General features: G+C 41.8%; 1 protein-coding gene across 2 annotated transcripts in view; it reads right to left on the bottom strand.

The window, feature by feature from the left end:
• Positions 1-1,989: 1,989 nt before the first annotated feature.
• The window catches only part of LOC124804780 (gamma-tubulin complex component 2-like), a 184,344-nt gene continuing 174,299 nt past the window's right edge, over positions 1,990-12,034 (bottom strand). For both annotated transcript variants that reach the window (XM_047265104.1, XM_047265105.1), the window contains 2 exons: positions 11,845-12,014; positions 1,990-2,300 (listed from right to left, as the gene is read on the bottom strand). In XM_047265104.1, the coding sequence (XP_047121060.1) occupies positions 2,207-2,300; positions 11,845-12,014 (264 nt within the window). In that variant the 3' untranslated portion in view covers positions 1,990-2,206. The remainder of the gene's footprint in view (positions 2,301-11,844; positions 12,015-12,034) is intronic.

The following is a 12,034-nucleotide window of genomic DNA, read 5'->3' as shown; positions in this document are numbered from 1 at the left end:
AACTGAATGAACACTAGTAAGGACAAGATAGATTTCTACTAATCTGGTCCAATCTGCCAGAGCTGGTGGGTATGTGTGCATTAGGTGTGCTTACTTGTGTGAATGAATAAGGTGTGTGTGTGTGTGTGTGTGTGTGTGTGTGTGTGTGTGTGTGTGTGTGTGTTTTTCTGGTGAAGTCTGTGGCCAAAAGCTAATGTGTAAGTGTCTCAATCGTGCCTGCCTGCAACTTAATGTGTCATCTTTATGGTAAATACCAATCTATCTTTTCCTTACCTTGTTGATATTCCAACTTGAAGTTTCCATTGTTTGAACACTATCTTTATTGACTATGTCCTCCTCACGCACATTAATGTTTCCTATTAAGGTGTATAATTCTGGTGGGAAAGTTTACAGCTGAGGTTAGACTGGTAATTGTTAAGTAAAATTTCTATTTCCTGTTTTTGCTCAAACTCCTTCAAAAATTAATAATGGAATCACCTCAAATTATTATTTACCTCCTGACAGACAGGTGACATAATAGTGTTCCAAATGTTGCAAGAACTTATCAAAATTTACCAGTTTCAATCTGTAATTGTGCTGTTTAGGGAGAATGACTTTATATGCACATGCTTGTACATTTGTTGTTCTGTGCAAAAACTATATATCTCCATAATTCTGAGTATGCAATACTTTTTCACACACATCACTAGTCCATGTTCCTCCATGCTACTGCTGCAATAGGAATACTTTGTGAATAACATTTATCATTTTTGTTCTATTTTGCTCAGAGAGCTGCACCAAGCAAGTCTTTGGATTGAAGACAAATCAACAACAATATTCCTGTATTTACATACTGCTCAGACCGGTAAATATAACTAAATTCCCACTTCCTACTTCATATAGATTATCAAATGTTATTTTAGGCCTCTAATATTCTGGTGCACAATACTGAAGTACTATACAATTTTGCTATTTCTGCATTATTTGGAATTTCAGTTATTTTAATATCTTGACGTACTGCCTGTCTCAATATAGAGGTTAACCTCTCTTAAAAGTTATTACAGAACTTTCGCCCTTCCCCCAATTCTTTTGACTAACAAATCTGTTGACCCATCTTTTCATTTCCTACTAAGCAAGCAGGCCATGCTTCAGGTATTTTCACCTCATCAACTTCAACAGCTACAATACAAGCACTGTCTGAAGAATACAGTAACCCTATCAATTCCCAATAACTTGCTGAACAGCTTTGTTAAGAAAAGGCTGATTTTTCCACTAAAGAACCTATACAGAACTACATTTGTGTTCACACTTGCTGCTCCTAGTGTGTTCATGTTACTTCTGATGCTGTACCTCACATTCCTGGCTACGTTGCTGCCTGTTCCCAGCTGTCCATACCTGATCCTCCTCTATCACATTTATTTTTAATGCTTTATGGTCCTTTTATGACTTGGCCATAGCACACATTAGATTTCACATAAATTGTGATCTGGAACCCTGAACCCAACCTCCTTGTTGCTTGGACTACACCCTTCTCATGAATGCTACCAAGGAGCAAGACTTATTTTCTTGTCTGACTTTATTTCTGATTCACATAAAATCCTCTTCCTACCATTCTGCTGCACCCTGCTTTTATCTACTGCTCTATCAGTTTCATTTGTTTCTTTACCTATCTCTCTTAGTAATTACCAACTCACACCTCTTCTTTGCTTCTTGAGTGACCCGTAGTATTTGGATGTGTTTCGTATTAAAATTCCTTGTATCACTGCTGTTAATTCATAACTGGTAATACATACTTATAGAAACTAACCCTTCCTGGCACATTGGAAGATTAGTCTTGAAAACTCTACTGAAATACTAAAAGCACTCTTCTGTTTATTTCTACTGCTGTCCAGACCTAAACACAAAATGCTCACAAACTGCTTCTATTGACTTCACTGTTTGTACCATTTTCTTTGTGACCTGCTTATCAAACATATTTTAGTATTACATATAACAATTTATTTTCAGATCTACTTTCAAACTTGTTCTATTGCTATCTTGAAACAAAGAACATGAATGATTAAAATTATATTTTAACTATCTCATTTATAATAGTAATTTGTATAAAATCCTAATGACAATACTACACAGAGGTTAATTAATTTGTTGTAAGTTAAGTCTTACTAACTGGCAGGTTACAGACTCGGCACTGGGAAAAAACATCATTCTTGAATCAGGTGACTATATTTCATCCCGATGTCTCACCTTCTTTGAGTTTATGTGATGAGTTACTCAAACCAAATATATTTAGCTGGTCACTGTAGGAACCATTAAAATCAAGCCTGAAAATGATTATAGGTTGTGAAAAATGATGGTAGCAATGAACATAAATTAACTTATACATAGCACCAAACTAATAATGAATCATAGGAATCATGGTTGTTAATGTCATTAATAAAATAATACGAACGTGGCCAAGAGTTTCAGAAATTCCAAATTTACAAATTAAAATGTATGTTAAAATCTGATTCGTTTCCACATACTTTCACACATAACAATATAAAATTAACAACTGTTGATATAATATCTACATAAAACATTGCTTTAAATATCAAGTTAATTTAATGTGCAAGAATTAAAATAATACAACAGGAAAAGCGCAGCTTGTTGCTCACTTACAAAGCCAGCAAATATTTTCCCCTACAAAAGACAACTGTACATGCTTTTATGTAGCTGATTGATTAGCTGGTTAAAAAAGGACACTTTGTAAAAACATTGAAGCCTTAACTGTAAAAATTTTTCTAAAATGCTTGACAACTCACCAAATTTTAATATGCACACTTTCCTTGTTACATGAGCTACTATAAGGAGGCAGGTCATCTCTTAAATAAACAACAGTTCTCATGTCAAAATGTGGCATTGTCTCTGTTAATATAATGTATCCTGATGGATGGTTGGATTGATGGGGTTAAAGGGATCAAACTACGAGGTCATTAGGCCCTTAATCCTTTGTGTGTCAAGCAGGGAATAGTCCCTAAGAGAGGAAGTGCACAAAATGCAAACCCAATGGACTCTACTGTATCCAAGAATCAAAAAAACCAAGAGATAGAAGCAATTAGAAGTGAGATGGGCAAAAGGGTGAAAGTGGGAGAACTGCCCCACCCAGAAAGCAGCTGGAATCCCCAGGACACATTATGTGATCGGAGATGCACCCTCTGCATGCTACCAGTGCTTCTACACCCTACATTACCACAGGAAAATTAGCTACGCAGACAAGAAAAAATCTCAAGAAAAAGAACAATGATAGTGAGTCTGTAAACCAATGACTGATGTAAAAGAGTAAGAACAACTAAAATGATCAGAAAGGCAGGAGCCATGCTAGCCCACCGAATATGGGCATCCATGCACCCCTCGGGTCAGAACAGGTCACGGAGCACTCCTCTAATCTCTCAATCAGCCAATGAGGCTAATGTGTCCTATGTCACAGAGAGGAGTAAAAACCACTGTCACGGGTAAAACACAAAACAAAATCAGCTGCTTTTGCAATGTCTGCTAGCACCAGAGATAGAGTGTCAGTAAGTTTAAAATTTCACCATAAGGTGGCCAAATTTGTCCGTATGATGTGGGCCACCGTGAGATGGGCACTATACCGACTTTGGTGTGAATCCTCACATCGGAGGATGATGTCGTGGGTCAGCCAAGTATGGCCAATGTGAAGCTGACAGAGGACAGTGGATTCCCTGCAAGAAGCATGAAGGAAGACTGCCACAAGATCATGGTCTCCTTTGTGATTCACAGTTTATTTGGAGTAGCTAGGGCACACCAATCTGCATTCAAAGTCTCCAACAATTGTCAGAGTAGAGTTGACTGAAGGTCAAATTCTGGTAATCCCATCCCCATACTTGGCATCCTGATAGCTGTCTTTGTAAGCCAATCAGCATGTTCATTCCCTGGGATCCCAATGTGACTACAGGTCCATACAGAGACTACCAACATTATAGCGTGATGAAGGTCTTATAGGTGATCCTGGGTAGTCATAACTGCTGGGTGTCTAGGGTAGCACTGTTCAACAGGCCTGAAGACTACTCAAGTTGTCACTGCCCATTAAGAATGATTCACCAGTGGAAGAACGAAGGTGGCTGAGGGGTCAAGCAATGGTCACCAATCCTGTTGTGAATATGCTGTGTCCATTTGGCAGCAAATGTCGTTCACTTTGTCTTGCATTTGTGTAGGCAAAACCAGTTTATCCATCAACTGTAAAGCCATCACTGTATACCACATCTGAGCCTGGAAATTTGTAAAGGACATTCAGGAACAGGTGGTGAAAAGCCTTCGACAAAGGAGAGTTTGAGACAGCTTCGAGGGCAGGATTCACACCTTGGGGGCTCACACAGTTTCTCTCTAACAAGAGATGACAGTGCGGAAAGATGGAGTTCAGAACAGACTCCGTATGTGAACTGTGATTGTGACTTCAGACCTCAGCCTCTGCTGTCGGAGGTAGATCTCCTACTAGGCAGAAGGACACAGTAGTTTGGATGCTCAGAGGAGCAGCGAATGTGTATTGCACAGTTAAGCAGCAGCAATAGGCGCCTTATCTGTAAGAGTGGGATGACAGCCTCTACGATTAGGCTGTTCATAAGATTGGTAAAAAAAGGCACCGTTGCAAGTTGGACCCCACAATGGGTTATTTGGTCCAGCATCTGCAATGCTGAAGGCAATGCTGAGCCATATGCCAGGCTTCCACAATTGAGACAAGACAGGATCATAAGTTTGAAGTGCCACAGAAGTACAGAGTGGTCTCCACACCACCTGGTGTTACTAAGACAGCAAAGAGCATGTTTGCTTATGTTGGTGAAGATGATAAGCCATGTCAATCGAGCACTGAAGACCAACGCCAAAAAAATGGTAAGACTCCACCACATGGAGCACTTGGTCTTCGAGGTACAGTTCTGGTTGGGGAGCGATAGTATGATGGTGACAGAAGAGCACGACACATGTCTCGGTGATGGAAAACCAGAAGCTACAGGCAAGAGCACAGGATTGCATCTTTTCTTACGGCTCCCTGCAGTTGACGTTCAGCAGCAATCACAGTTGAGAAGCAATAGTAGATACAAAAGTCGTCAGCATACAGGGAGGGGACACTAAATCACATAGCTGCTGCTAGACCATTGATTGCCACTAGAAAAATGGACACACTCAATACAGAGCCACATGGGACCCCATTCTCTTGTACATGGAGAGTACCACAGGAAGCACCAACTTCAACTCAGAAAGTACGGCAAGACAAGAAGTTCTGAATAAAATCAAGAGTTGGCGCCAGAGACGCCACTCATGGAGGGTTGCATGGATGTGGTGATGCGTGGGATGTCTCAAGTCCTGTGCAATTCAAAGAAGAGAGCAATAAGATGTTGAAGCCAGTCAAAAGCTAAATGAATAGCAGTCACCAGGCAGACCAAACTGTCAGCAGTAAAATGGCATTGGCGAAAACTGCCCTGGAACAGAGCCAAAAGACCCCGATACTTAAGGTACTAACATAGTCGTCAGCTCACCGCACATTCAAAAAAATTGCAGAGTACATTTGTGAGGCTAATTGGATGTTTGTTAGCTGCCAATCTGAATGAGGTGGTTACCTGGTTTCAGTACTGAGACAATCACACTTTCTTGCCACTGTGACGGGAAGTTATCCTCGTTCCAGATACAGTTGAATTGAATTTAATTTAACTGAATTTTATTTGATCCTGTAAGATTACATTGTGTACAGTAAATGAACGTGTAATATAGGACATGTCAAAGTATTACCGTTCATTATCACTTATTTTTCTACACCTTTAGCTTACATTTTTACATCATTGATAATGGATAACAGTAGATACAAATTTAATGGCATAAGTATTCTGCAACACTGTAAAACTCTTTTTCAATGAGATAGTCTTTAAGTTTCTTTGGAAAGTCATTGTGAAGTACACTATCTTGCAGGTTTTTAGGCAGACTTCTTAGTAGTCTGATACCAGAGTACTGGGATCCTTTTTCTAGCATTGCCAGTCGGTGGGGTATGCTCCGTACATCATTCTTCCTTCTTGTATTGTGGGTGTGTACACTAGCATTTGTAATCCAGTCCTCACTACCTTTTGTGATGTACATTATTGTTTTGTATATATACAACGATGAAAAAGTAAAGATACCTAAATTCTTGAAACAGTTTCTGCACGTTTCAGAGGTCTTTCTTCTTAAAATGATCCTAATTGCCTTTATCTTTTTCTTTTTATATATTTATAATGTGAACACTCTTTTTGTCTCTTGTTTGTTTGAGTTTCCCCACACAGTCACTCCATACTGTAAGTACGGTTCATAAAGTCCATGATACACTGTACACAGAAGGTTCTTGTCTGAATACTGTGATAGCTGCATCATTAAGAATATGACTGAGTTCAGTTTCTTACAGACATTATTAATATGTTTTTTCCATTTCAGTTCATTATCCACAAGAATACCTAAGAATCTAGCACATTCTACTTCTTCCAGCCTTGTTCCATCAACCTCTAAATCCATGTCTACAGCCTTTTCCTTGTTTTTAAACACTGCATACTTTGTCTTTTTTAGATTTATAACCAATTCATTTTCCAACAGCCATTGAGCTGTGACATTTGCAGATATGTATGCTCCTCTCTCAAGCCGTTCCATATTTTGGGCTCTATTTAGTATTGTCACGTCATCAGCATACAATATTTTCTTTTCTTCCTCCTCAACACCTATATTGTTGAAAATTGCAAGGATGAGACATTAGCAATGCACTGATAAGTGTTTGAGAAGTTGGCTGTGCATATGGTCTGGCCTGAAGCCTTGTCACGCCAAAGAGCTAGAGCACTGAGGAATTCCCACTCACTAAACAGAACATTAAGAGGTTCCAGCTGATGTGTAGTAAATGGTAATTGAAGTAGCTCTACTTGTTGTTTGAGGACACGAAATGCATGCCAATAATTTTCAGATGCAGAAGCTTGAGCATAACGAAAAGCAAAATGATTGGCAACAGCATCTGGATCAGTGTAGATATCAGCATTCACCGGGATACCAGGTACACCCGCAGCACTGGCATCCATAGAGGAGTCAAATCTTTGCACAAATCCGCAAAGGAGGGGTACATGGTCCAATGGTAGCAACAAACCACTTCCAGCATTATCGTTTCTGTTGTTTTATTAGGTGGTGGACCTGGCCACAGAACTGTTTAAAGGCAATGAGGTACTCCATTGACAGATGTTGATTATGGCGTTGGGTCCGCTTCCATCTCTAATGGCCACAGCAATTTCGGGGATCCATCGAGGTACTGTCTTCCAACCAGGGGAAGGGGGGGGGGGGGGGGGGGGCAAGGAAGATGGGATCGCTGAGTCAGCTGCCAATAGAATGGCTGCAGTTGTGCTTTGGATAACTGCATTGATACCTCCATGTGGCTGGGTGCAAAGGGCGGATGGCGGTGGTGAGAGCATCCCTATCAGCTTTGGAGACACCTGGATATGCAGGCGAGTGACAGTGAGGGAGTGCAAACATCAGAAAATGAAGATTTGGGCTGCAAATAGAAAAGTCAATGGCCGAGTAAGACCCATATGGCAATCTGATGTGTGCAGGAACACCAGTATACAAAGAGGCAAGGATTGAGCTTTGGGAGCAAGTTTTCAGTGGCTTTACTGCAGCCAGTGGTCATAGTTTCACCCCCCACAAAAAGGAATAGTTGGGCATTTAAGTCACTCCATATTAGGAGGGGGAGGGGGGGGGGGGGGGGAGAAAACTGTGCAAAGCATACTAGGACAATTCATCATTGAACATTGAAAGGGAGATACACATTACAGACGGTAAATTCCACAGACGTCTTCACACTGAAAGGGAGATACACATTACAGACGGTAAATTCCACAGACGTCTTCACACGAATAGCCACAGCCTCCAAAGTCATGTTGTGTGGCATGTGTTTGCTGTAGACAGAGTACAGAATGTATGTGCAAACACAACCTGATGCTCTTTCACAGTCAGTGCAGTTCTTAAAATAGCCCCAATAACCATAATAACCGTAGAGGGAAGGGGCTCACACCACTGGTAAACAAGTTTCCTTGGGGCAACACAAAAAACAGGGGAAGTGTACCAAGGATGTCTCAGCTAAGCCAAGTAGCAGAAAATGTGGCTACAGTTCCACTGGAGGATCATGTTATCTGTATCCTGTGGGGGCGTGTGGGGACCAAGGATGCAGGTCATGCCTCAGTGCCACCCACTACCACTGGTTGTGAAGATACATCATTAACACACATTTCTTCCAGATCAGGGTGTGTGGAGGAGGGGGAGGGGGACATATAGGCCACCAGCAACACTGCCTCTCTGGGATGCAGAGGCAGAACATTCGGGGTTGGGCAACAGGGGCTGCAAGGGCTTAAGGGCTTAAGGGCTTGTCTGCCCCAGATTCTGGGACAGAGAAGGAATGCGAAGTCCTATGACCTGCAACCTGTGGCTCCTTCAGCCTCCGGCTGGTATACAGTTGCAGACCAGCAGACTCCTGGGAAGGGAGCATCCCAAGGGACTCTACCTGGTAAGGAATGCAAGGAGGGCTTTGCTTCTCTGATTGGGGGTTGGGGACTGATGTCCCAGATAGGGAGTTGACACTCCCAAAGCAGGACGAGGACCCCCAACCACCAGAGGAGCAGATGTAGTCAGGTGGCACTGAGGGCCAGACAAAGAAGCCATGGAGAGTGATATCACAGTCACTTCAGTGGACGATGTCGTCGTGGCGGCAACATATGTCATTGTCATAAGTGTAAGATGTAGGCAATCACATTTGCTCTTAACCTCTCGATATGTAAGGCAATGAAGGGTCTTGTCTTCCTGGGTTTTCTTTTTGCATTCGCATTTGACAATGGTGCAGTCTGCTGAAAAGAGGGAACTGTGTTCCCCCACAGTTTACAGAGAGAGGAGGGGGGGGGGGGGGGGGGCACAAGGAGCATATGTGTGCAACTGACTGCCACAATCCCTACAGACTGAGCTGGCATAGCAATGCAGAGACATGTGTCCAAATCACCTGCTTTGTAGCACTGAGTAGGAGGAGGGATATAAAGCCTGACATCACAGTGATACACCATCACCTTGACATTCTGAAGTGACAAGTCACTTTCAAAGGCCAAGACGAAGGCTCCAGTATCCACTCTGTTGTCTTTTCATTCTCGCTGGAGATGGACAAAATGCACACCTTGTCACTCCATGTCAGTGGGGAGTACATCACGAGTCTTTAAAAGGAGATCTCAGTGGAAAACGATACCCTGTACCATGTTGTTGTTGTTGTTGTTGTTGTTATAGTATTGTTTGGAACTTACAGTGACAGGAATAACACCCAGTTCGTCGCAGGTGAGCAGTGCCAGTGACTGAGCAGGGGAGGCCATTTTAAGCAGAATGGAACCATTTTCCATTTTTTAAATTGGTGCCACTTCCCCAAACCTATCCTCAAGATGTTCAATGAAGAACAAAGGCTTTGTAGTAAAAAAAGGAATCCCTGTCCATCCTAAAACAAAATAAGTATTGTGGGGGGAGGAGGATTTCTCATTTTGTCTCTGAGCCCTATGTTTCTCCCACGATGCCTCCAGGAAAGGGAACATTGCTGGCATACCTCTCCACATTGCAATATGTCTTAGCTTCAGAAGAGACTGCTGGAGTTGTGCCGGGAGAAAGTTTAATTCACTTCATGTGCTAATCTTCCGCCATGGTATGACCACTCCAAATGGGGGCTCTCCCTATGGACACAACAGCAATGGTTACCTGTGTAGTAAACCATCGCCCAGAGTGCCTGTGCCCCAGCCATGATGGGCACATACTCCTTGGCTTGCATGTCAAGTTTCCAGCTCAGGCACCAACAGTGTGGATCCCTGTGTGGTCAAGGGCAAGGGGGCTACCACCCTGCAGGTAATGAACTACCTCCCCCCCCCCCCCCCACAACAATGGACTGGCTGTACTGTTGCAAGAAAGAACAGTGCAAAGAGAGAAAGGCACAATGGTGGAATATATGCCACACTGGGCGACCTTTCATGCACAATCCACATTTCTGTAAAATTTAGAAAAGCAGACTCAAATCAAGAAGGTGACCATATAATATATAATGAAATAAGGTAGAAGGCCACAAGGTAAGAAAATGAGTTACCAAAACACAAACCAGATCCAAGCACAATTGGCACCAAGAAGACCATCCACTGAAAATGTAGAAAGGAAAAAAGAGTAGCAGAAAGAACAACTTGCAGCATGGAAATGGAAGTAGCACTGCAAGAGCTGGGGCCCCACAGTGGCCAGGCACATAATCACAAAAGTGATCTGAGCCCTCTGGGGAAATGTAGCATATTGAAACTTTACGTCACAGACAGAAATTCTCTTCCACTGGAGCAAAAAGAAATGTCTCACAGGTCAAGTGGAAATCATCTAGTTGTTTCACTGTTCCTGGAGGCAAAAGGGGTGTAGCTGTGTGGGTTGGAGATCAAGTTCTTTCTACTTGGATCTGAATACTTAGGGTTTATCACTCAAGTTTTTCAGTTCAGCTGTAAGCCTACTGAAAATGATACCTGCACAATAGTGTACACATTTCTGTACACTGTTTAAGGAAGTATTATCCAAGTGCACACCATTTTGCCATCTAGTGTTCACGGAATGTTTCCTCCGAGTGAGTCTATACTTTAAGTAGCAATTCTCGTGCTGAATGTATTTATAGGGACTGCAGAGATAGGATTCATACACCTGTGCAACAGCCTACAAGAATTTTGCAAAATGACAATGCTGATCAGTTTGCCTGCTCTTTTCCAAATTAAGAAGAGTCTTGGTGAGCCCACAGAGCTGCCCCAAAATGTATATCATCATACAGAATAGAGTGAAAGTAAGCAAAGTAAACAATCCAACTCATTTCTGTGTTGGCAGTGGCCATCATTCTTATACTGAAGACAGCAGAATTCAGTTTCAGCAGAAGATCTTCAATGTCACAATTCCTAGAAAATCTTCCATCTACCCTCACACACAGAAATTTAAAATGGTCTGTTTCCCTGTAGTTAAGCGTTAATCTGGTCTCTGGAACCCATGTGCCGATGATACTGACTACCTTATTGTAACTGGATAAAGCTACTCACCAAGCAGTGGCAGAAAAAAAATAGGTAAAAGTTAAGAAAATGGAAGGGGGGGGGGGGGGGGGGGGCGGCTTTCAGAGCCAGTGGCTCCTCCTCCTGGCAACAAGGTTGAAGGTGAAGGAAGAAGGATAACAGAAAAGCAATGGCAAGGTTTCCTTCATCCCTCTCCCTTCCCATCAGCTCTTGTGCCAGAAGATGGAGCCAATGGCTCCAAAAACTTGCATGTTTCGTTAACTTTTGTGTGTTTTCTCCTACTGCCATTTTGTAAGTAGATTTTTTGTTTACGCAATTATATTACATTTTCAGAAAATGATTATTTTATTTTCCTACCTCATTACCCACATCATTTACATTATGTTCAATGTCTTTCATAACAACACTTGTGTCCTCTGCAAACAGAAATGTTTTATGGCAGTTGACGTATATCAAGAAAAGCAGTGGACCCAGAACAGAAGCCTATGGCGCGCACACACATGTGTGTACACACACACACACACACACACACACACACACACACACACACACTTACAAGATCAGAATAAAACAATCTTAATTTAACCTTAACCTCATTCTGGAATCTTAAGTTATCTGGTGATAACATGGTCATCAAAATGTTTAGTGGTGTTAAAAATAAAAGTGACCGAAGTAGTGAACAAATAATTTTTATGTATTACCTACTAATAGTCACAGCCATTAACTAGCAGCCCATTGTAAACAACAAATTTGTTAGTGAAATATGATACAGGAAAATACTAACCTGTACATCAGATTGATAAGTTTTTCATTGTTGTTGTCACGAGGAAGCTCACGAATACCATCCAGCAGTCCAGTAAAGAGACTGGTGAATTTTAGGTTGAATTTTGCCACATTCTGCTCAAAACTTTCACTCTCACCGACTGTTGAATCATTTGTTGGAATGTCCAAGGACTATAAAAATGGAATTGATA

The sequence above is a fragment of the Schistocerca piceifrons genome, chromosome 7 (genome assembly GCF_021461385.2).
Source record: "Schistocerca piceifrons isolate TAMUIC-IGC-003096 chromosome 7, iqSchPice1.1, whole genome shotgun sequence".
Lineage (NCBI taxonomy): Eukaryota > Metazoa > Arthropoda > Insecta > Orthoptera > Acrididae > Schistocerca > Schistocerca piceifrons.
Note: the sequence above shows the minus strand (reverse complement) of the source record. Positions and strands in the feature narration are given on the sequence as shown.